General features: G+C 41.8%; 1 protein-coding gene across 1 annotated transcript; it reads left to right on the top strand.

Moving 5' to 3' along the window:
- Positions 1–2,416: 2,416 nt before the first annotated feature.
- Positions 2,417–26,271, top strand: LOC128739253 (hatching enzyme 1.2-like). Its single transcript, XM_053834728.1, has 5 exons — positions 2,417–2,537; positions 2,597–2,776; positions 2,835–3,545; positions 25,643–25,768; positions 26,180–26,271. The coding sequence occupies exons 1-5, from the start codon at positions 2,417–2,419 to the stop codon at positions 26,269–26,271; spliced, it is 1,230 nt and encodes a 409-aa protein (XP_053690703.1).
- The last annotated feature ends 161 nt before the right edge of the window (positions 26,272–26,432 follow it).

Consider the following 26,432-nt stretch of genomic DNA (forward strand, 5'->3'; position numbering starts at 1 on the left):
GTTTTCTGTTTTCTGTTTTCTGTTTTCTGTTTTCTGTTTTCTGTTTTCTGTTTTCTGTTTTCTGTTTTCTGTTTTCTGTTTTCTGTTTTCTGTTTTCTGTTTTCTGTTTTCTGTTTTCTGTTTTCTGTTTTCTGTTTTCTGTTTTCTGTTTTCTGTTTTCTGTTTTCTGTTTTCTGTTTTCTGTTTTCTGTTTTCTGTTTTCTGTTTTCTGTTTTCTGTTTTCTGTTTTCTGTTTTCTGTTTTCTGTTTTCTGTTTTCTGTTTTCTGTTTTCTGTTTTCTGTTTTCTGTTTTCTGTTTTCTGTTTTCTGTTTTCTGTTTTCTGTTTTCTGTTTTCTGTTTTCTGTTTTCTGTTTTCTGTTTTCTGTTTTCTGTTTTCTGTTTTCTGTTTTCTGTTTTCTGTTTTCTGTTTTCTGTTTTCTGTTTTCTGTTTTCTGTTTTCTGTTTTCTGTTTTCTGTTTTCTGTTTTCTGTTTTCTGTTTCTGTTTCTGTTTCTGTTTCTGTTTCTGTTTCTGTTTCTGTTTCTGTTTTCTGTTTTCTGTTTTCTGTTTTCTGTTTTCTGTTTTCTGTTTTCTGTTTTCTGTTTTCTGTTTTCTGTTTTCTGTTTTCTGTTTTCTGTTTTCTGTTTTCTGTTTTCTGTTTTCTGTTTTCTGTTTTCTGTTTTCTGTTTTCTGTTTTCTGTTTTCTGTTTTCTGTTTTCTGTTTTCTGTTTCTGTTTCTGTTTCTGTTTCTGTTTCTGTTTCTGTTTCTGTTTCTGTTTCTGTTTCTGTTTCTGTTTCTGTTTCTGTTTCTGTTTCTGTTTCTGTTTCTGTTTCTGTTTCTGTTTCTGTTTCTGTTTCTGTTTCCAAGAAAGTTGAAGTTAAACCAAGTTGAAAAATTGATTGTGAGATCTTCTTGTCTATCTATATTAATATACGAAAGAATGAATTTCCAAAAAATTACGTAAACTTGGCCGTCCGAATTGGCGCCCACACATTTGCTGCTCACCTGAACAAACACAGCAACAAACTGCCATTGAAACTGTAACCAGAAGGTAAATTAAATGTCTGAGGCTGAATAGAGATCCGTTTGTTCGCTTTTTCGTTCTACAACTTAACTTTTTTTGGATACTCTACACGTATTACATCTAATACAGTGGGCAGAGTAGGAATGGAACAAGAAAGAGAGCCCATCCTGGTTGCTCGGTAGCCGGTAATTTGTTGCTAAACACGAGAGCGGTGTTCCATGCTGTATCCGAATAGTCCGACTCTCGAACAGACCAAGTTTTCCATTCAAGCCCGATGAGCTGATTGGATCTGTTCGCCTGTGTAATTGCCACTCGCTGTGACTTTTAACCATCAAAAAAAGGAAATTTTCCTACTAACAAAACAGCGATGAGGAGTTTTTTGCACCAAAGTTCGCCACTTGTTTTAGTTTTGATTTTTTCGCATTTTTGTCTTTATTGCGAAAATGGTAATCTGGTCGAAGAAAAGTTAAACCTATCAACGTAGTCGCTTACCGATTGAATTTTCAGAACCCTTCAAAGTTTTGCCTGAAAAGCCCAAAACAAGAAAATATGGAAACGTTATTCGTAATTTTCTTCCAATTGATTACAAGTGGCCAAACGCAACTGTTTATTATCATTTTGAAGAGGATTTTCGTAAGGATGCTCACTATTTTGTAAAATGCGATTATTTTTCCGATTCAATATTTTCAGCGCAATCTAAAAGAAACATCATCAAGCAGGCTATGAATTTAATATCATCTGTTTCATGCGCGAAATTCCTCAGAAAATCGGCGCATCAAACTGATTACGTCGAAATCACATCGGAGCCCAGCGGTTGTTGGTCAGATACTGGATATAAACCTCCCAAATCGGTAAATTTCCAAACAAAGCCCGACTCTGTAAAAACGTAATATTGATATGCTTATTATTCCCACAGCAATTAAATCTTGGCCCGGACTGTTTCATCCTCGGGACAATCTTGCACGAGCTGATGCATACGCTAGGATTCCTACATCAGCATACCCGTCCGGATCGGGATCAGTACATTGATGTACTGTATGAGAACGTATTTCCCCAACCGGAATACCTGTTTAACTACGAAATTATCCATCCTTGGAACAAATTTGCGTTTCCGCTACCGTACGACTTCGAAAGCATAATGCACTACACAGCCGAAATGTACAGCCGCGATCCTGAACATCTGCCTACGATGATACCGAAAAAGCCCCTCACAACCACCGTCAAACTAGGCCAACGTAACGAACTCAGCGCGTTTGATGTTCTTTCAATAAACTTTCTTTATTGCGTGTGAACGATGTGTTTCATATTACCGACAATAATGGCCGCCATTGATCACGAAAGAATGAGACGCATTAACCGACCGCAAAGCTTGCTCTGAAAATAGCCTAACGTCCTCAGTTTCCTCGTTGATCATGTACACGCCGATCGCGCTTACGATTTTGATCGTCATCCAAGCTGCATCCAAGTTGGCCCCGGCCGACCCATTCGCCCACTACGGAACATCACTGTATCGCACCATCGACCCCGGCGTAGGTAACTGCGATCGGTTCGAATTAGAGAGGAACGATTGTGTTGACACGTGTCAATTTCAGATGAGTTGATTAGAAACTTAAACCGCTCGAGCGGAATTCAACCATGGGAGGTAGGAAATTTAGTAGAAAGCGATATGCGACTGCCAGTGCCCAAATTACGGAATGGTCTGAAGGGAAATGCGTCGGATTTCTTTCGTTGGCCAAACGCCACCTTGATTTACAAGCTTGATGGACATTTTAGTATGATTTATGGGTTTAGGGTTACACATTAAAATATATAATTTTTCATGATATTTAGATAGGACTGAGCGGGCCTTCATCCTCGGAGCGATGCGAGAGTTTGAAAAGTACACTTGTGTTCGGTTTAAGGAACGTACCGATGAGAAGTCGTACGCCTCGATCGACAACAGTGACTACGGTTGTTGGGCCGATGTTGGTCGAGGAATTGGAAAAACCTTGGTTAACCTCCAGCAGGGTTGTGCGGATGCTCTAACAACTCCAATACACGAACTGATGCATGCGTTGGGCTTCTTTCACGAGCATAACCGGCTGGATCGAGATCAGTTTATCGAGGTAGTATACGATCACATGATTCCCGATCCGTCGATCTACTTCAACTTCCAGCTGTCTGAGGACCATGATGTAACGAATTTTAGCATACCGTACGACATCGGAAGCATTATGCACTACTCGAAGTACTCATTCTCGGTTCAACCGGGTAAGTTGGAAACAATGCGACCGAAAGTGGCCTGGAATGGTACGTTCGGCCAGAGAGAAACACTCTCGAAGTATGATGCACTGCTAATCAACATAATGTACTGCGGTGCTCCCGTACCAAAGGAACCACTACCTGTACCAGATCAGTGGATTCCGGCGGAACCTTTGGTACGTTACGATACGACGACGGTAAATCCTGTTCGTTCTACTACCTTACGTATTCTTCAAACGAAGCCAACTGTTGCCAAAATGACTTCCAAAGAGAGGGAACGAATGCAAAGGGAGTTGATAAGTAAACTACTTGGATAATTTTTAATTAAAATTCAACTAATTGATAAGCCCCGGCTATCACGCTGACGGCATCGTTGTTGAGTCATGAAATTGAAATAAATAGTATGGATATGGTATAAATAGAACTGAAGTGTTTTATTTAAGTTCGAAACAAAATTTAATTTGATTAATTTGATTAAACGCAACAATACCCATACTATTCTCGACGGTGAAGATCTTCAGCAGGCCACCGTCGCTGATGCCATGTAGTTTTATTATCAGAATAGAAGAGGAATAAGGACTTAGCTTGATGACATCTTTCTGTAATCTTTCTAGTGTAACTACGACGCACTTATGCCTAAAAATACAGGATTGAAAGATAGCTTCAATTCACTGCAAATTGTTGGTACCTACGTCCTTCAACGTTGGGACCGATCCACTTTAAACAGTGACAAGCATGCACCAGATTGCTGCTTCCGAACGTAGTTCTGATCGCAGTGGTCTCGTCTCCTATAAACGAAAAAATCGTTCATAATGCCTATAGTCCATTATGCCTATGGTCCATTATAGCTATCATCCATTATGCCTAACATCCATTATGTCTAACGTATTTATGCCTAACGTCCACCATGCCTAACGTCCGTACGCCTAATGGGGTATTCGGTATCCAAGACGACAGCTATGACGCTCTTGGATATTGTAAAGGCTTTCGACAATGTGTGGCCGTATTTGGCCGTTTCTTTCTAGCTACTGCAGTTCCGTACCGCAGTTGTGGTGCCAAAAAACTATTGACAGTGTTTTGATATGAAAGAATTGTTCACTTAGTAGTAAAAATTTCATCAGTATTGATAAGTTGAAAAGTGAATGAGGGTGGAACGCGACGCGAAAAAATTCTAAGAAAAAAATTACAACAAAAGTAGCTTGCTATGCCTGTCGTCATCGAGCAAACGTTTCAAGACTAAGAAGTTGGCATTTTACTGGAGACGACGCAAGAATCGAAGGATGACGCCATGGCAGCTTTCTCAAAGCGAACCGTATGAATCTTTTTTGGTCTCGCTCAATCTTTCAGTTCTATGTTCAATCGTTCGGTGCCCCTGTTAGTTACTGAAGCGTTCTCAAGGATCGGTCTAACAACAACACCTTCTGGCAGTGCGGATCCGTAAAGTTCTTGGCTATTTTGGAGTTAAAGCCAAGTTGTCGGTTTGCCTTAGATATAATCGACATTTACATGAGCATGGAAGGTACACTTTTGGTCCAATAGAATACCAAGATCAATTACATGGTCCAGTCTGTTGAGAACAGTACGGTCGATATAGTAATCGAAGATAATGGGTTCTATGGAACGATGAAATGTCATCATGTTACATTTTGCCATACTGATAACGAGCTTGTTCATTTGACTCCAATTAACGAACACGTTCAGCAACATTTGCAAGTGGAGACAGTCCTCGATTCAGTTCAGTTCAAGGTCAAGTTTGTCGAAGGCCGCTTGCAAATCCATATGGATGACATCAACTTACGCTCTGTCTTCAATAGCTGTCAAACAGGTGATAACGAAATCTAACAAATTCATTGTTACAGATCTTCGTCACTTTGTCACTTAGATCTACAGCAATCCCCCCAATAAGGACGCTAATAGGGACCGCGTTAATGGAAATCGTCTTAATGGAGTCTACGTACCATATGACTTAATTGGTTCCAACATGGAATAACTCGGGATCTTGACCGAATAGAACGTTAGTGTCTTCGACAAAGTTGTTCAGCAGATCAAGGGCATTTCGTTGAATTGTAGTTTTTCTGAATTTTCTCACTACGTGGCACTAGCGTATTTGTAATATTTTTGTATAGGCTGTATCTTGCGCTGCTGACTATCTAGAAAGTTGCGATCTTCGGGAAAGTTGCTCAAATGACTGCCACCTTCAAGATGGTATGCAAAATAATGTAGAATTGACTCAACGGGCGGCGCTAGTATATTTGTGGTTTTTTATATTTGCCATAACTCATGATTTTGGTAATGTACAAGAAGGTTGTTTAAGTGACAGTAGTTGTTTAGCTAGTTGGGAAATTAGCTAATATTTTGCTAGTTATTTAACACAATGCTGGTGGCTTACAAAAATTCTCTGCAAAATGCAACGTTTGGCAGCCGATAAAATTCCTTAGACTTTTTTCACTGCTCGCATTAACTTGCAACGGACATGAAAAATATACTGCAACACGAGAAAGCTGAATTACTAAAAGTAACATTACGTATGCTGTTGACTTCACATTATTAATGCTGTGTGACATTAATGCCCAGTCAGCATTTTCATATGTATAATTAGATTGCAAATAAGAGTTACGTACTGATATGTATCCAACAAAATCGTATTCGACGCGCAAAAGCCGCTTATCCGTACCATTTTGGAGGCGATATACGCATTGAGGAATAATCTTGAGCGATACACTTATATAGGTATTTCAATACGACAAGATCCGATTAAGCGCGACAAGTTTCTTACAGCTATACGACTTTCTGCTGAAAATCGTATGTTTGTCAGCTACTAGCATTATAAACGATAGAATATCAACTTGTGCGCACTTTATAAGGCTTTATTTACGAATACGAGTTTGTTAAGAGATATTTACGATAATTTTCGTACATTGATGTACGAGTTGGTGTTGGCTGGGTGCCTATTAAGTTGTTGCAAAAAAAGCAAAGCCTTGGGCATAACCGTCTTTAGACATTACTCTTCTTTATCGACAGACTTCGCGGCCGGCTGTTAGAGTACAGGACAGTTACGGGGCTAGTGCAGCAATCCTACTGATTCTATCCAGCAGCACTGCCTAGCCGAGATTCGAACGTATGACGACTGGCTTGTTAGACCAGCTTTTATGCTTAAATTATGCTTAAATATCAATTAGTTTCTGCATACATACTTTAAATGACGAAAAAATGATGCCCTCAATATGTTCATGAAAAAAAGTTATGTGGTTTCGATCAATAATATTTTTATTGCCGTAGGACTACGTCTTACCGCAGGGTGTCAATAATTTATTTGCACCGGACGGATAGCAGTTGGCGTACTTTTTAAACATAAAATGGTTGCAATCATTGATTAATGATATTTTATCAATTTCTAAAGCATTTACATTAAAAATTTTCATATCGAAAAAAGATCTCGATTTTGGCAACCTAGGCGACACGCATTTCTTGCCAAATTCGAAATCCTACTGTACTATATATACGCGCAGCGCAATGAGTCAGTTTTGCACTATTTTCCATACCAACTGGACCAGGTGGCAGTCATTTGAGTAACCTCGAAGATCGCAATTTTCTAGATAGTGAGCAGCGCAAAATACAGCCAGTATAAGAATATTACATATACGCTAGCGCCATGTAGTTAGACAATTCCGCAATACTGTAGTCCAACCCGTTGATGCACTGAACAACTTTGTCGAAGACACCAACCTTCCATACGGTCAGGATCACGAGTTATTCCATGTTGGAACCAATTATGTCAATTCCCATATGCTACGTAGACTTCAATAAGTACGTTGGACCGCGTTAAGGGGGCAAAGTACTTTTTCAATTCCAAAAAATCGAATTTTTTTTATTGAATAATTTGAAAGATTAACATTTTAAGCACATGCGGTTGAAGCCGTTTGGATGAATTACAAAAATTCAGAATGTTATAGCTATTTATACCGCGCATGTCTGGAACGATTGCACAGCGAATAAAAACTTCAATGCCGTTTTTCTCGAAACCAGGTTTTCAAAGTCGCTACCATAAATATCTCAAGAACGGCTCAAGCAATTCTCTTGCTTCTTTTTTTGTGTTAAAGTCAATAAAATTGTCTAGTGTTTGAAAAATGCTTTTTTTTGATATTGTAATTTTTGTATTTTTTAGAAATGTTTAAAGTCAATTTTTTCGAGAAAAAAATATTTGAAATAAGGCAAAAAATATGGTGTGAAAGATACTATTCCCCCTTAATGGAATCACTCGCGAATATTGGAAACGTTCTTACTCGAAACCGCCTTTTTCGGGGGACTGCTGTATTATGGTAGCTCTACAGGGACGATAGGGAATGAATGTCCGGAAGGAATATCGTTTGGTAGCCATAACGAACGTTAGGCGATCTACCGTTAGTTTGCTGGGGGTTTAATCAAATCAGTTTAAAAGTGCAATTTAACAACATTATTCGAGAAAATAGTTTTCAGCGAGATTTAGCCAAGTGGGGGCTCGGCCTTTCGTGTTTCGGCCTCTTATGCCTCTTATGCTTTAGTTTTATGCCGATGTTCTTATGGCAAACGACGTAATACCTAGCAGAATTATGCCAAATGAATAAATGTGTGTATAAATAAGCGAATTTGCATTAGATAGATGATTATTTTAGTTTGGTTTGGTGTGCCTCAAAGGAGCCATGTTGGACCTTTACTATTCGTAACAATTATGAACAATTATGCTTACGGAACTACTTCCCGACGTTCACGTATTGATTTATGCAGATAATGGGAAGATTTTTCTCCCCGTAAAATGCACGAAGAAGTGCTGTCGCATACTTCAGGATCGCGTCGACTGGTTCGGCGGTTTTTGCGATATGTTTTGTCTCAAAGTGAATACAACAAAGTGCAGCGTGGTTTCGTTCACCCGAAAACCAAACAAATTATTATTTAAGTACTTGATCGAAGAGACTGAGTAGTGATCTTGGAGTAGCGATAGCGAGCTCAATTGCTTCGCTATGTTGAAAAGATAGGTGCAAAGGCAAACTCACCGTTTGCTTTTATCAAACGCGTAAATGGTGATCTGAATGACCCTTATACTATCATTTCTCTATACAATGCCTTAGTACGTAGTGGTGTTGGATATAATATGACAACCGTGCTATGAAGTGCATAAGAAACTAATCGAGCAAATTCAGAAAAAAATGTATTTGGAATTTAGGCTGGCCTGGAGAGATGATTACAGGTTGTTGTGCTGAGGTGGGTTAGGCCTTTTCCCTTGACAAATAAGGTGCAAAATTATGCTGGAAACGAACTTATGCACCGAATGATGTCCATATTTAATATTTATAGTGATATCATTAATGTTCAAATGACGAAGCAGCAAATTAAATGTAGTCTTAGATTGTTTTATGTAAATTATATGTCATAATTAATTAGTTTTAACGTTGAAAGCGAAATTTTGTAAATTATACCTAACGTCAGGGGGGCTCCGTAGCCGCAAGGTTATCGAGTCTGCTTTGACAAGCGAGTGGTCGTGGAATCGAATCTTAGTAGAATCAAGCCATTCGATGTCTAGTGACTTTACCATGGGTTTATTCACAAGCCCCTCCATTTACCCTTAATTCATCATGCTGAATTCTATATTTACCCTCTGAAGTCTCTTGACAGTGCAAATGTCCCTCCTATAGTTAAGTGTACTGGTCAGAGGTACGAATGAGTCCTCGCCAGGGACGGCTATAATATGGGATAGTACTGGCAGCCAGCAATAAGTGGGGTAAAGTAAATCAACCTTGAAGGAAGGGTAAACTCCACTAGCGATTATAGAAAAAAGAAATGCAGTGCAGGTCATACAGCAAACACCCGGGCGATATCACAATAGATCAACTATACTGGTCGCAGTGATGAGTCCACACATGGCAAAAACACCTAACGTCCATAATGCGTACCGTCCACTATGCCTATTGTCCATTAGACCTACCGTCCATTCATTATGCCTAACGTCCATTATACCTAATGTCCGTATGCCTATAGTCCATATGCCTATCATCCGTATGCCTAACGTCGGACAAACAGCTTGAAGAGGGCAGGGCGCAAGATGATAGACCAATAGCTCCGCAGCTCAAGTGCTTGAGCTCGATGGTGACTATGCTCAACTACTTCTTCTTCTTCTTCTTCTTCTTTTTCTTATTCTTCTTCTTCTAGCAGCATAGAGCCGGGGTGGCTCGTGCTATATCAAGAATTTCTTTCCACTGTACTCGGTCCTGTGTTACTCATCACCGTTTCATTGAACGTCTCGACACAAGCAAGTCAGCTTCAACCTGGTCAAGTCGAGCCATCTAGTACGTTGGGCCCCTCTATTCCTGGGACCGATAGGGTTCTTGGAGAGAGCGGATTTCACTGCACAACGTAGCCCACGGGCTTTCGCCAGGTGCACGATGAGAATCTCGCCAAGTAGTACCTGCAGCTCGTGTTTCGTGAGTCAAATACGTCAAGTGCACTTATGTCTTCCGTAACCAAAGTTACAATCTCAAGTCTGCAGAGGACTATTTGTCTAATTAGCGTTTTATACATCGTCAGATTTGTGCGACGGCGAATGCTACTATGATCTCAAATATATAAACTCATCAACCACTTACGGGGCATTGCCATCAGCTCGTCCGTGGTGATTTCTTCAGCTTAGTACCTGAACAAGCTGATCGATCAACCTGCTCCTTAGGTTAGGGACAGTGTACTCATGTGGGCTGTCAATATTCTGCCCCAAGTTGTGATCCAATATAAATATAAATTTCTTTCATCTAAACTCCCAGATGAGCCAATAACAGGGACAGTCTTTGGTTTGTTATTGAGGACCTTGGACCGATGGACCAGAACGTCTTTTAATGAGGTTGAATTCGTTGGTGCTTTTGTTGGAATTCCTGGTTTCTTAGTTGCATCATTTATTCGTTGACTTCAAAGCCGCATATGATACCATCGACCGGAAAGAGCTATGGAAAATCATGGACGAGAACAGCTTCCCCAGGAAGCTCATCAAACTGATTAAATCTACGATGGATGGTACGCAGTGCTGTGTTCGGATTTCGGGTGGATTGTCAAGTTCATTCGAATCACACAGAGGGCTTCGTCAAGGTGATGGTCTTTCATGCCTGCTGTTCAACATAGCGCTACAAGGTGTTATGAACCGAGCGGATATCAACACGCGGGGCACGATATTCAACAAATCTAGTCAATTCGTCTGCTTTGCCGATGACATGGATATTATCGGCAGAACATCTGTGGCGGTGGCTGAACAGTACACCAGACTAAAGCGCGAAGCAGAAAAGATTGGGTTAAAGGTAAATACGTCTAAAACAAAGTACATGCTGGCCAGCGGAACCGAGGCCGAACGACACCGCTTGGGCAGTAGTATATTGATCGACGGCGATGAGTTTGAGGTAGTCGATGAATTTGTCTACCTTGGCTCACTGGTAACGGCGGACAATGATACCAGCCGTGAGATTCGGAGGCGTATTATCAGCGGAAGTCATGCTTACTATGGGCTCCACAAGCAATTGCGGTCGAGTAGACTAAGTCCCCGTACAAAGTGCACCCTGTACAAGACGCTTATTAGACCGGTTGTTCTCTACGGGCATGAAACATGGACAATGCTCGAGGAGGACCTGCGAGTGCTCGGAGTTTTCGAACGACGAGTGCTAAGAACGATCTTCGGCGGCGTACAGGAGAACGGAGCATGGAGGCGGAGGATGAACCATGAACTCGCACAGCTCTATGGCGAACCCAGTATCCAGAAGGTAGCTAAAGCTGGACGGATGCGATGGGCAGGGCATGTTGCAAGAATGCCGGACAACTACCCTGCAAAGATGGTGTTCGCCTCAAATCCGGTAGGAACAAGACGACCAGGAGCGCAGCGAGCAAGATGGTTAGACCAGGTGGAGCGAGATCTGGCGGAGAGTACTCGGTGTCCGAGGAATTGGAGAGCGGTAGCCCTCAACCGAGTTACATGGAGAAATTTTGTTCAACAGGCTTTGTCTTAGGACGGCAAGCCACCTAAGTAAGTAAGTAAGGTTTCTTAGTTCTTGAATCCTTTCCTGGATAACACTAGAGGTAGAGGAATTGTTTGTTAAAGACTTGTTCTGCCGTTTCCCAGTTTACAAGCATTGAACTGCACTTGCCTGGGCGACGGCAATCGCTCGCTGGAAGAATTCTAACGTCTGATCGAACTGCTCCGGGGTTCCAGGGACTGTTGGGGATCGATGTTGTCGTTGACGATACGCTGGAGCTCTACCCAGTTGACTCGATGATAGATTCACCGGGGTCGACTGTTCTCCGAGTCTGTACTGGAAATCAGGGTCGAACAGTCCGGCGCTAGTATGACGTAGGCGTAGTGGCCGGCCTCAAAGTCTTCCCAGGATAGTTAAAAGGCTAGGATACTCCCGTTCTGGTGTCTACTTTGGTTACCGAACTCTAGTTTGTTTAGGACAGTAGGCCGCTATAATATTAAATGGGCCCGTCTGAACCTCAATGTCCTCGATGACTTCCAGGTTAAAGCTCGGCAGCAAGTGGCGATTAACCATGCGTATCACAGGTCGGTCACACCCTCTCCTCCTGCGCTGGTTCAGTGGAATCTCAAGAGCCGAAACTCGGAAAGAAAGATGCTAACCTTTGGCTTGAGAAGGGGTTTCGAGATGTGGCGATGAGGGCAATGTCGACCACTTTCTCCTTGAGATGAATGAAGAGGGCTTTACGCTCCACATCCGCTGAAAATGATGATTACAACTTGGAGTTGCTGAGCTAAGGTCTCACAGTAACGCTTAGTGGCGATAACTTCCGAGATGAGTTGAACGAATTGTTCCTCCGTGAGAGCATCATCGGTGGACGAATCGGAAGTAACATCGGCGTACGATAGCTCAGACTCGGGGTAGAACCTAAATTTAGAAGGGCAACTCAAGCAGCAATTTAAGTTTTATTACGCTCTTCTAGTTGCTTTCATGACCAATACCATAAAACCGTTAATAAAACTATGAGCTCCACCTTGCCTCCATAACCTTTGGATGACCGCTATTAAACTTCCAATCAAGAGGTCCACTCTTTAGTAGATTTTTATACCCATTTGAAGAGTCAGGTCATAGGACAATTCCGGTGCCTTCTGCTTCTTTTCTGACACTTTCGGGCTTTTTGTCGATGGTCAGACAAGTCATTTCAGGACACCACACACCGTTGATTTGGGATAATTGGACAGTTCAACCAGCTCAAGAGCCGATAAACGGATTATCCGTTTGTCATTGCAAACGTGCAGTTTAGATTCGCAACGCGCTTTTTTCCAAGTGAACTTATTCTGAAAGCAAATGCCTACTATGATTCTGAACAAAATTTAATGATTTTTTGAATTTTTTTGCTGGAAAACAAAATAGGGTAAGGAACGAGTTAAGCAGTGTTACCTATTTTAATCAGTTGAACATAAATGATCCGAAAATGCACTTTTTTATTCATATTTTCAAAATCTTTTGATAGGATCATCTTCACAAATCACTTAACCATACATTTGGTTCACACAAACACAATTTACTGGGTTTCCGACAAGAAATATGATGAATTAAAAATTGTTGTCCAAAAACGTACATTTTTCAGCTGCTCTTCAGCAATCGCCACCTCGCTACTAACGAATTCATCAAATTTTCAGCACTGATTACAACCACTCTGAAAGTCAAGCACTCAATTGTCACATACCATATTATTCAGTCTCTTTTTTTCTATTATCTAAGGCTTTGTCACTAGCCGAAAGTTTTAGTATTTTCTAACAAAACTGAAAACAAATTCTGAATTGATAGAACTTGTTCACCAGTAGCAGCAGCTGCAGCACAACTGATAAACTATCGTGTTGCCAAGATACTGTTTCGGTTCTGGAAATAAGAATTTTAAGTTTGAAATTAACTGAAACCTCCTATGGTGAAAACGTGGTTCAATACTTTTAAGAGAAATGTATGTTCATAATTAATTTTTCTTTATTAAAAACAACACAAAAGACAGCTTTTTCAATAATTTTCGAATATTTTCTCAGTGATTTAATGAAGCAACGATGTGTTTCAATGTTATTTGCTTTGACAACACTGTTCTAAAGTTAGATCGTGTACACTTCTATGTTTGCCTCTTTTGTTCTCCCACCATCCTTATGAACAGCGAGTGAGACGTCAAACTCGCAGTTTCCCATAAGAACACCAGAGAATAAAAGAGACGACGAATACCGTTTGCCGAACGGTGCGGTGAGTGTATGCCCCGATACACAATTTAGACAGATGGCATTTTACGCATATGCCGATACGCTATGCCGATTACGCATCAGATGCCGATTAGTAGGTCGCGGATAGGAACGCGAACTTACTGAATAGGGGGAAAAGTTCGAGGGATTTTTTAACGGGACGTAAAAAAATTCAGATTTCAGGATTGCTGAAAACAGCACCCTCCGGGTGAAAATGAGTTCGGTGTGTTCAAAATTAGTTCCACCGCTCCAACTTTTAAAGCGAAAAATCAAAAGTTTAGCTCAACAATAGTGTCTTCCAATGGTAACAGCTTGAAGAACTAAAGATAGCAAGAAGATTGGTATGCTGATATCCGCCACTTAGTCAACCCATCGCTTGTAATAAGGTAAAACAATCAGTGACCCGCTTAGACTGCTTAAAACTAGTTCTTTACCCTAGTATTATGATTTCGGATATGAATTCACCAACCGGTGTGCTCCAGTTCTCAGACGGATGGCTTATAGTGAAGTTTCATACAAATAACCAGTACTTCTTTATTGATGTAACGGCATACAAACCGAAAGTGCGATGGATCTTATTCCTCCGACAAGTACAACGTTAAGGTGAAGAATTAACCCAAAAAAAAAAAACAAATGCCTACATGTTGCATTCCACCTGTTACAATGTTTTTGCACTGCACTCTTATTACATATATATACCAGTGTTCTTCTCAATTAGTAATATAAATATGCATTTTTCATTTTGTTTTTTTTTTTGCTTTTGGCTCTACTCATGAATAAGTTCTATAGTTAAGTGTAAATCAATCGATTATATAGTAGCTGCTTACTTTTTTTTAGTCACTTTTCAATCATATTTCTGTCAGTTGCAACTGCACTGACCAATCCGTACTCGTACTAGATTTATTTAATCATTTTGTTTATTATCAAGAAAAAAATTAAAACAAACTGACATTTTTCTTCTTTAATGCTTTCTTTTTGTCACTATATTCGTTTTTCGAGAGGTGTTGCATGGTATGTGTTAAATCTTGTTCAACCGAAAACAAATGCATATCGATAGTTTGTCAAAATACTCCGGTTGTTTTAAACATCATTACATTTTTTCTTCTTCATAGTTTGCATATTTCTGAATATTTTTTTTTGTGTTATGTATATATACGATTTCCTTTATTACATCAAGTTTTTATCTTTATATCTGACTTATTTGAGTTTAAAATAGTTGTTTTCCATACAGTTTTTATATTTAGTATATATTGTGTAATATATTTATGTGAGATGCAGATTACATTGATATACTTAATCAAAATATGTCCAATGATTATTATCTTGTTAAGGGTTATAATAATGTATATAACGATTTGCTTTGTCGTCAATCTTTTGCCCGAACTTATCGTTAGCCTTAAAAATCGTAATTCTCCAGTTTTTATTTTTTTTGCATTCCATTCGTTTCCCACTAATTCTTCTTATTTAAGCTTAACTGTATGTAATTTTACTTTTTTTGTATTGTATTCTCTAAGACTGTTTTACATCGTTTCTCTGTTTCTATAGATTTCCCATCGTTTATAGTTAATAAGGCAATGTCAAACTAAAGAATAAATTTCCTTTTTCTTCCAAAGATTTATCCTACCATTTAGTTTCGGTTTTATTTTACTTTTTTGTTTTCGTTCTGCTCGACACTATTAGTGTAACATTCACACATGTTAATGTAACAATTTACAAATGTTTTGTTCAAGAATAGTTTGGTTTTCGAATTTCTGCACTGATTTCCGGCTCAGAAAGCAAAGCAGCACTTGCAGCAACAACGTGGGGGCGGAAAAATATTTTTTGTCGCGACTTGCTCGAGCTGACAGCATTCTTCCGGATGCTGGCAATTCTTCCAGGTGTGGAAATCTTCTCGCAGAGGAGTCTGTTTATACTGGCTGGCAAATTCATTCGTTTTATGGGGCTGTGGTTTGGGCTGAGAAAATACCTACTAAATTTTTTTGTAAAGATACTTTTGCTTCGTTTGTTTTGTTTACTCACTATTCTATCCTTATATCGCTGTGTGTTGCGACTTACGCTGTCTTGACTTACGGACAAAATGTACATACCATACTAAGCTTAATTTAGATTGTTTTTGTTCATTAAAAATACTCTTGCTTTAGACTTACATCACATCTTTTGTTTTGTTCGTTTGAGGGGAAAAGGGGGAGTCGGGTAGTAAATCTAAGTGAAAAAACACGTTCTGACTAATAGAGAGTTTAAAGAATAAACTTTGCAAATACTGAACAAATTTGATCTGTCGATAAATTCTGTGCACTGCAAACATTACCTTCATGATATTCTCAACAATAGACTTCCTGGTGAGGGGCGAATACCTAAGTAGATATAAAATTGGTTACTCCAGCGTCCCGGTCACCGGATTCCTCCCGCAAACGGCGAATCAACGAACACCGTGACGGTGCGTGTGTGGAGCTTCCTCGGTAACAACCTCAGAGGGAGTGTTCCAAAAACGCCGACTTACACAAATACTACTTATTCCCGAAAAATGTAGAAAAAGCGTTAACAAAAACCATTTTACTCGCTAGTTACTTGTTACCTTATCCTGTGTTATTTTTAACTCTTAGTGTGAATTTATTTCGTACAACTTCTTAATTCAATTGTTGATAGTAACCAGTCTTTTCATTTTCCCTATTTTCATACTAAAGTGTTTTGCTCGTTATTATTTTTTTCGACTTCTATGTATTGTATCGTTAAGTATTAGTTATTTTATTTTCCCTTCTGCGGCAAGTATTTGCGAAACGTAACAAAACCCAACTGCACAACGCTTCCAGTTTATTCCCTTGACTACTGTATAAGAGTACTTATTTTAGTTTTTGTTTTTGTGATCGTTCACTTTTTTTGGCTGATTTATGTATGCATTTTTCTTTCGTTACTTAACTGTGGTACTTTGAATGTTCAACAACTAGTATGATTTTAAACAAATCTGAACTGTTACACTGCACTGTAGCGAATTTAAGTCGTCTTGAGCATGATTTGAGAGATTTTGGGAACGCCAGCGGAATACCTTGAAGCACACCAGAAGAATTGCAAGCATCTGGGTTTCTTTCATCGACCTGGAATGAATTAAATTGAGATTTTTCGATTTATATGAATATGAAACAAACCATTATTTCTAGTAAAAATTACTAATTAAATAATGATAATTAATTAAAACTTATTAGCTCACTTTTTCAATTATTATTTTGAAATTAAATCGATTAAAATGTAAAATTTACAATACCGTACTGAGCTGGAAGTTTACATAAATAATAAACAATATATTTAACAATTTTTAGTTTTCACAGAGCTGTCAGTAAAACCAATGCAAATTAAAACTTAAGTTAGGTGCATTCTTTATGCACCGATGGATTTGATTGAACCTAGGGTTCGCCCTGAATACCACAGATTGGACAATACTTAATTCAGCAATATTATAGATAACAATTAGCTCCGCAAATGTCCCATACATAACTTTTTAAATATAGTTTATAAAGCCAAATAAATGAAACCGGAGCACAAAGAACAGAATTTCGGTATGGTTTCTGCAGTCATCTTGATGGAATGTAGATCGACCATGTAATCAATAGATATCTATGGCTCGCTTTTCTAGGTTGAATTGCTCCCGTAGAGTTTGGTGCGATAGGTGAAAATCGAAAATGGATGCTACTTTGTCGAGCGTCCTTCGAAGTCCTTCGCTGAGTACAGCATCAGCGCCGTAGCGTGCGGTTGGCCAGACTTGGGAGCGCCAAAAATGGTCCGCGCTTCAGTAAAGCATTAGCAATAACATTTGCTTTTGAAAAAACTGGACTGATTTAGCGATTTTTCATGCCACGTTATCAGTTGATTTGCATGCAACAGCTATGGCGAAAACAGTCAAACAACTACGCTCGATGCTTTGCTCGTACTGCAAGCTACACCCCGTAGCGAAGAAGTTGGACATGGTGAAACACTTCGTACCAATCTGACATTTACAGTATCCTCTCACGCGAGATAGGCGAAAGCCGGATTCCGGCCGCCCGACGTGCTCCGCGACCGTAATGTGCAGCAAAAGCTAAAGATGAAGACTGAGAGCAGGGTGGTCTCATCACTTCTAGCCTCGGGCCGGGAGGTCGGAGCAACCGGCAAAACGGCGCAGTATAACTTGACCAAAATGAACATTTTTATGCGGAAGCGTCAGTCGAGGCTGGCTGTGTCTGAGTAGCAGGTAAGAACACCCAGAGAATGGCTGAAGGCGCTGGGGAAAAACATATTTCCGGTGAAGCACGATATCATGGTCATAACGGGCGACGAAAACTGCTTAACACTGGACGGTAACGACAGGTAGAAGACCGACTACTTTACGTTCCCCACCAAGAAGGTAAGCGCTGATTTCAAGTATATTTTCCGCGCCAAGTTCCCGAAGAAGATTCTTCTGAGGTGGACGATCAGCGAGAAGAGACTGTTCAAGCTACTATTCTTTCGTTTGGAGTTTATGGTGAACAAGGAGATACGAAGTATCTACCGGATTCAAGAAGTTTTCGGAGTTTGGTAAGTGGTAAAGATTTCGCCTGGGCAACCGACGACAAGCGCAACGCCAGGAAGCGACGTTAAACAGATTGGATCCGCACAGAGCTGTTGTTGTTGTTCGAGTTCCAGACCGTAGAACAGTAGTCAATAGTCAACGGACTAGAGAGCAGTAAAATGCTTTTAAGTAATAGACGTCCGGGAATGTCTTAGTAATCTTGAAGATGAATTCCAGTGTCCTGGAGGATTTGTTGATGATGTACAAGATATGCTGTCTGAATGTGAATTTAGTATCGAGAATTACTGGTCCTTGATTTGATTAACCTGCTCGATTGTCCTCGATTCCTTCGAGCGCAAGTTTCACGTCGTGAAAATCGAGCAGGAATACAAGCGGCTTCTAGATAACCGCCCTGCGGAGCACCTCTGGTGACACAGAACAGAATGTATAGGTTCTGCTATCGCCGATAACAACCATCAACTGACGATCAGCTAAATGAAAACAAAACCATCGCAGGAGAGTTCCGTTTATCCCAAGTCATTTGAGTTTAACAATTGTAATTAAGTGGTTGAGCCTATCAAAGGCGACTGATAAGTCGGTATATATAACGTCGGTTTGCGTCGTTACAGACATGTTGTTACCGATGAGCGTAGTATGGTACCCTAAATTAGTAGTAGTGGATCGACCAGGGAAGAGTCCGTCTAGATCCCCCCTCAGACATTGCTGAAAAAAGTGGCTCCAAAATAATTAGTTCAAACAGTTTCGAGACGGAACTAAACGATTTAATTTTTCGGGAATGGTCCACATCTCGTTGAACACCTTTTTTGTGCACAGGAAACATATGGACAGATTACCATGACCAAGGATTGGAGGAGGAGTTCAGTTGCGTAGCGGCGATGGAGATCTTCCCGATGTTTATATCCAAATCGCTCTGTCTGATTACTCGTTTCAATACATTCCAGAGCATACTTTCAACTATACGTGCTGGAATTGACCCTAGAGAGCAGCAGATATTAGGCTTGATACAGAGCATGGCGCATGCAATGGTGTCGAGTGGTTTCCAAGTTGGTTCGATGGAACCAGGCCCTCCATGAGTTGCACAGTTTAAGAATTGCTCACACCCAGTAATGGAGTTGAGATGAGTTATTGCAAAGCTGTGTTCCTATTAGGTACTACATGATTCTTCTTGGGATTGGGCTTCCATACTGAGTATGGAGAAGAAGTGGTACCTAGAAGACGCAAGAGCTACACTCCCGTTTACTATGCCCTGACGACTCACTACTTGCTTCGCGTTTTTCTATTCGTAACGTGAGCGCGTCGGATGTCTGCTCGGGTTCGTTCGTCTTCTTCTGGAACGATTGTAGAATTTCTTCTGAACAATGTTCTCGTCCCTGGTCCACTGTTAACTTTGAAATAAACGTCCCGAACTGAGCAGTTACGCACGCTTCACATTCCAAAAACTTCTCGAAAACTTCCAATTTTCACCTCATGTAGCAAAACATAACAAAGTGTGTTTTATCGACGAAAAGAAACCCCGGAAATTCCCAGACTTGAAATCCACGCCGCTTGCCAAGTTCTTTTGCACGATCTAGGTCATTCAGTCTTGCTTGACTTAGATGCCACAACCGACGGTGTCAAAGTTCATTTCGGTGCCGGTACCTGATATCCACCTGAGAGGTGGAAGTAGTATTATGGCGAGCACCTGAACAGCGAGGTAGCTGAAAATGAAGGTGACGATATGGCAACAGATCTTGGAGCACGTGCAGAAGACGACAGAATACCAGCCCCCGACCTCCAGGAGGTAGCAGAAGAGATCGGTCGGCTGAAGAACAATAAAGCGGCTGGGGCTGATCAGCTACCCGGCGAGCTGCTGAAATACGGTGGGAACGCACTGGCTGGAGCGCTGCACTAGGTCATTGTCAAGATTTGGGAGGAGGAACTGCTACCGGAGGAGTGGACGGAAGGCATCGTGTGTCCGATCTACAAGAAGGGCGACAAGTTGGATTGTTGTAATTACCGCGCAATCACACTGTTGAACGCCGCCTACAAGGCACTCTCCCAACTCTTATGTCGTCGCAAATGGTGATTGCAACGGAGTTGCAGGAGTACCCACTCATCATTTATTCATAGATTTTAAATCGGTGTACGACACGATCGATCGAGATCAGCTATGGCTGATTATGCACTACTACGGATTTCCGGATAAACTAACGCGATTGGTCAAGGCGACGATGGAACGAGTAATGTGTGTTGTTCGAGTATCAGGGGCAGTCTCGAGTCCCCTTGGATGTCGAAGAGAGTTGGGCTCGGCAAGGTGATGGGCTTTCATGTTTTCTGTTCAACATCGCTTTGGAGGGTGTGATGCGGGGATAAACACGAGGGGCACGATATTCACGAAGTTCGTCCAGCTTCTTGGTTTCGCTGACGACGTTGACATCATTACACGTACCTTTGAGAGAATGGCGGAAACGTACATCGGACTGAAAGCTGCAGCCAAACGAATTAGACTTGTCGTTAATGTATCGAAAACAAAATACATGAAATGAAGAGGTTCTAAAGAAGTGAATTCTGACCTCCCTCCCCGGATTCATTTAGACGGTGATGAAATCGTGGTGGCAGAAGAGCTCATGTATCATCACTGGTTACCAGGGCTTGAAAAGGGATCGCAAGTTGAATGTGACTGCCGTGAATGCGAACTTTCCGCATTCAAACTCCGCTTTTTGAACGATCATTTGACTGTTTTTTCAATCCAGTCAATCTCCCGCTTGCGCTGCTGCCGTCTTACAATTCATGCGGCATCTCTGTAGAAGCAAACAGTCAATCTCCCGTTTTGCTTTGCGCTTTGAGAATATAAACTGCAAACTGACTGGAAGCATACGGTGACGTATTTTTTCGTTTCTCTTTTTGTCTCCAAATCGGCTGCTCACAGTAATAGTTTGTCACCCGGACGTCGGTCCGACGCAAGCAAAATATTCGTTTGTATTGGACGGAGTCCCACCGACTTCTTCCATGCACATGTAGTGGTTGTTTTTTTGTAGTATTGAATCATACGATTGTGCGGTTGCTTTTCGTAAGCGTGGTGACTGCCATTCATTTGACTGTTTTGCAGTCATTCGCTGCTCCAAACGGTAAAGGCAACTTGATCGAAACGAAAATGTTAAACAGCGTTAGAATGCGTTCATACTACTGCGTGCCATCGGCGTTTGACTGAGCAAACTGCCAGTTGTGTTATGCATAGCGTTCGTATTCCATCACTAAACGGACGGTGTGAACTTGAATGCGCGTTGATGGGACTGCGGTAGAAAAAAAGGATCGGTCGAAGCCCTGCTGGTTACCACAAACAACGACACCAGCAGAGAAATACAAAGATGCATTATGCCAGGAAATCGTGCTTACTTTGGACTCCGTAGGACGCTGCGATCGAACAAAATTTGCCACCGCACGAAGTTAACAATCTACAAGACGCTGATTAGACCGGTAGTCCTTTACGGCCATGAGACATGGACTATGCTCGTGGAGGACCAACACACCCTTAGTGTTTTCGAACGGCAGGTGTTCCGCACCATCTACAGTGGAGTGCGGATAGAAGACGGAACGTGGAGGAGGCGAACGAACCATGAATTGCATCAGCTGCTGACCACCCATCGCACACACCGCAAAAATCGATCGCCTGCGATGGGCTGGGCACGTCGTGAGGATGTTGGACGACAGCCCGGTTAAAAAAGTTCTCAATAATGATCCGACTGGAACAAGACGGCAGGGCGCGCAGCGAGCAAGATGGATCGATCAAGTGGAAGGCGACCTGCGGACCCTACGCAGACTACGTGGCTGGCGAATTGCGGCCATGGACCGAGTGGAATGGAGACGACTTCTTCGTACAGCAGAGGAAACTGCGACCTGGAACTGATTAAGCAAGTAAGTGATATCTGCAATGCTTCCAGGCACCTAAACGTCGAGCTTGTAGAGATTGTCTTTCATTGGTGCAGCTGTTTCAACGTCACCATTTTTCCATTCAACAGCCATTCTCCACCAACTGCCACCAGTTTCTGTACCGATAACATATTATTACAAATTTATCACATTTCTTTCTTTTTCCACTAAAGTTTGACCAACCTTTACTACATTGATCACTACCGGGGTTTTCGGTTCTCACACCGAAATCCAGTTTGATGAATATCATTCTTCCACCTGGATGTCACACCATGCCCTAGTAGTACACTTTTGGTACTTTTAGTTGACGAAAGTTATTTACGACTGAAATTGGTTTTAAATGAGTTGCCACAACTGCTTTATAACAACTCTGCTAGTAGAGTCACGACTCATCATGAAGCTAACCGGCTTTTGCTTGCAGTCCCTTGCAGCGCCGCTTGCAGTCCCTTTGCATGTGGCCCATTTTCCACATTTGTGACATCGAAGTCAGCGGGATAGAACCGGGGTGGCTCGTGCAACTGTTTCAGTCATCTCCATTCAACGCGATCTTGGACCACTCGTCGCCAATTGCCTAGCCATCTCTCAGCCAGAAGTCGAAACCACTTTCGACCTGGTCGAGCCATTTTATACGTTGAGCCCCTCTGTTCCTGGTGCCTGTGGGGTTGTTGAAAAAACTGTTTCCGTTGCACTATCATCCGGCATTCTTACGACGTGTCCGACCCGTCGTAGCCTGCCGACTTTCGCCAGATTTACGAAGGACAAAGTAAGCCCGAATTCCCGCTTGAATGCACCACTGGATCTCCTTAATAGTGTTGCTGTTCGTGGTCACCAGCGATCCCAAGTTCATCTGCCACTTCCAGTTCGACGTCGTCAACGGTTATTGGCTATGTGAGAAGCGCGTTTATTTTTTTTTTTTTGAGCCTCTTCCTTTCATGTATTTAGTTTTCGACGCATTTAGTTTTTGTCCAATTCTCCTAGACTGCGCCGTCGCAAAGTTCCTGGCTATGATGTCAAAGTCAAAGCCTAGGAGTTGGCTACCCTTGGTGAAAGTCGTGCCTCTCGTTTCGATGTCTGCTCGTCGGAACACCCCCTCAAGAGCGATGTTGAACAGCATGCAGGATAAGCCGTCACCTTGTCAAAACCCACACCGCGTCTCAAAGGAACTTGAGAGTGTCCCCAGGCTGCGTACGACACGCATCACTCGACCCAATGTAGCTCGCATTTACTCGCGTCGGTTTATCCGGAAAATCGTGCATTATCTGTCACAGCTGGTCTCGATTGAGTGTATCACATGCGTAGTGGTGCGAGCCCCCCTGAAGCCCAGCTGATAATTCCCTACGAAACCTTGTGCTATCGGTGACAGCCGGCGTAACAGGATCTTGGAGAGCACTTTGTAGGTGGTGTGCCAGCAGATATTGGAACAGATGTGGAGCGATACAAACAGAAGCGGAGACAGCAAACCCGACTCTTCCAGGAGAAGAAGCGCCACCAGGAGGAGAAGAAGTGCAAAGAACTCGAGCAGCTGCAGAGCCAGTGTTTAGGCCGGCAAACCTGGGAGGTGGAACGGAGCCTCGCGCTTCAGGGGGGCCTCGCGCTCGGTGATGACTAGAGAAAAAATTTAAAAATTCTAGTGGACAATCCCTGGCTGTGTACAGCACAATTGGTTGTTCAGAAAAATTTGCATGATTTTTATTGTTTTCTTTCCTCTTTTATTGAAATGTAGAGTATAAAGTGTTACAAAAAAATCGGTTAAATTAGGTCTCGTAGCTTTGGAATGTGTCGTTACACAATGTGCCAAATGATTCAGCTCTGCTTACACGCCGATTGTTTACGGAGGATTCGTTCAAATAGGCACTTAGCTCTTTTGAACCAATAAAATCTCCAGATCCGGGTGGTATTCTGCCCGTTTCTTTACAGAAAATGTACAGCATTATAATGTCCGAGCTTATCATCATTTTTCGAGCCAATTTCACTTTGGGACATATCTTGGAGAATTAGCGGAAAGCAGCCAGATATCTAAAGGCATACTTAAGTCCGATAAAAAAGAGAAAACCATGCAAAAGGCTTTAATACCAATAAGTTTGATATCACCGCTTCTCAATTTGGTAGAGGAAATCGTGGATAACTATATCCGCAATGAGTCGTTGCATGGAAATCAGCATGCATACCAACACGGTAAATCTAAGGAAATTGCATTGCTCTGCCTTGTGTCGTTAATTTGGAAATCACTCAAACATCAAAAAACGGCACTTTGGGTTTTTCGTGATATTGAACGCGCTTTCAATAACGTGTTATTCACTTCAGATTTCACGGCTCTCTTTCAAAACGGAATCGACTTATAATAAGTTTGATTCTAGCAAGGCTTTCAAATAGCGAAACCTCAGCCTCATTGGGAGATACATCGCAGAAAATTTTCGGCGTTGAAAGCCAGTCCACAAGGAGCTCTCTCGCCCTTGCTTTGATCACTTGTGGCCAACGCATTCCTTCACAAGCAGCACATCTTGGTTACAAGACTACAACTTATGCCGAGGACGTTGTACTTATCGTCAGAGAAAAGTTTTAGTTTAGATTATGCTGTTGAAAAAGCATCTCGTTGTAGTCAAATACAGGGTTGCAGACTAAACAGTTAAACAGTGAGCTACGCACAATCAGGGGACTCCTAAATGGACACAGTCCCGCTCTTTATCATTTAAACAATATCGAATGATACCGACACCTTCCGCGTTTGTAAATTTGCATTTGAAAGTACAGCGCATCTGCTCTGCAATTGCGGGGCTCTTACTTTATCTAGGCATAACTTCTTCGGGAATTTCCTTCTTACTCAATACCGACAATAGAACAGAAATCCCAAAAAGTCATTGTTTTCATTAACCATGTAGTACCGACTCGTGCCACAGGATTACAACTATCTAGCTCAACTTCATCAATGGGTATGAGCAGTCCGGAAAATCTGTACAGCAATCGAAGCCCGCCTCAAACGAGACTGTCGCCTCATTAAGACTGTCACAGTATAGCCTTTCAACCCAATGCCCTTCTGGCATACAAATAAGAGCCTTAATCTGCACAGGGCCTCGCGCGCTGTTACATCGGCTCTGAGCAGCTGTACCACTTTCACTGCACACGGAAGTTCTAGCAGAGACTCTACTAGAATCGCGCAAAGGCTTTGTGCCGCGGGTCGAAATGTGCAGAGATAAAGATGGAGGTATCTCGACTGACGACTGATCGAAAGGTAGAAACAGTACTACGATGAACACCTCAATGGCATGCAGGCGGAAGACCATGATAGTGGAGGAAGTGCCCTCATTGGTGGAGCAAGCAACGGAGATGTGCCACTACCATCGATAAGGGAAGTTAAAAAATCCAGCGGCTGAAGAACAACAAAGCAGCAGGAAAGGATGACATTGGAGCGGAACTTATTAAAATGGGCCCGGACAAGTTGGCCGGCTGTCTGCATCAACTGATTATCAAGATTTGGGATACGAAACGATTACCGGAGGAGTGGAAAGACCGGGTTATCTGCCCTATCTAGTAGAAAGATGATAAACTGGATTGTGAGAACTACCGAGGAATCACTATCCTGAATGCCGCCTCAAAGTGCTTTCCCAAGCCATCTTCCATCGACGGTCGCCAATAGCCAATAGATTTGTGGGAAGTTACCAGGCCGGCTTTATGGAGGATTGCTCTACAACGTACTAAATCTTCACCCTGTGGCAGATCCTCCAAAAGTACCGCGTATTTCGAGTCCCCAAACCTGCCCTCTGTTCATTGATATCAATGCCGCTTATGACGGTGTAAACTGGAAAGAGTTACGGAACATTCTGGACGAATACGGCTTTCCGGGTAGGCTTACTAAACCACCCAGCCGTTTTATATTTCTCCAGAGATGGAAAAGAAATTTCTAATGTCGTGGGCGTGGCTTGAGTCTGTATCGCCTTATCATACTGGACCTAGACCAAGCCTCCTTTGAGTCCTTTGAACAGGTCACAAATTAAAAAGTGCTGCCGTGGCATGATGGTAATAGATTTCAGCATGGATTAAGAATGATAAACGGCCGGAGTATAAACCCTTACTTAAGCCATCACTTTATATTGAATAGCCTTGGTGACCAAATCGATGCAAACTTTGTAACCTGACAATCGCCTAAATTTCACGATTAAATTCCAAAATAAGAGCCTAGGCGCTACATTTCGTTTTTCGAAGCTTAACCTTCTGTTCTTGTTATTCAACAGACTTCGCGGTCTACCGTTACAGTACTGGACAATGACCGGGCCAGTGCTACGATCCTATTGACGACTCAACAGCCTCTGCCAGTCGAGAATGGAGCTTGCCAGACGGGTGTCTAGACAGATAAGGTCAAACCAGCTTTGACAGCTAAAACAATTCTTACTGCTACAGCTAAGTAGGCTAAGTGTTCTCATTAACAACGCACTGTTAGAGAACGCAAAAATAGACCTGCGACATATGATAAAATTTACATATAGTCTGTACGAGGTTTTCAATCCGA

The sequence above is a fragment of the Sabethes cyaneus genome, chromosome 3 (assembly GCF_943734655.1).
Source record: "Sabethes cyaneus chromosome 3, idSabCyanKW18_F2, whole genome shotgun sequence".
In the NCBI taxonomy this organism is placed as follows: Eukaryota; Metazoa; Arthropoda; class Insecta; order Diptera; family Culicidae; genus Sabethes; species Sabethes cyaneus.

Bases quoted from the DNA above. Each gene is read 5' to 3' on its own strand.
- LOC128739253 (XM_053834728.1), top strand. From the start codon at position 2,417: ATGTACACGCCGATCGCGCTTACGATTTTGATCGTCATCCAAGCTGCA. The intron at 2,538-2,596 runs GTAACTGCGATC...TGTCAATTTCAG, and splicing joins CACCATCGACCCCGGCGTAG to ATGAGTTGATTAGAAACTTA. The intron at 3,546-25,642 runs GTAAACTACTTG...ACCCTGTGGCAG, and splicing joins AATGCAAAGGGAGTTGATAA to ATCCTCCAAAAGTACCGCGT.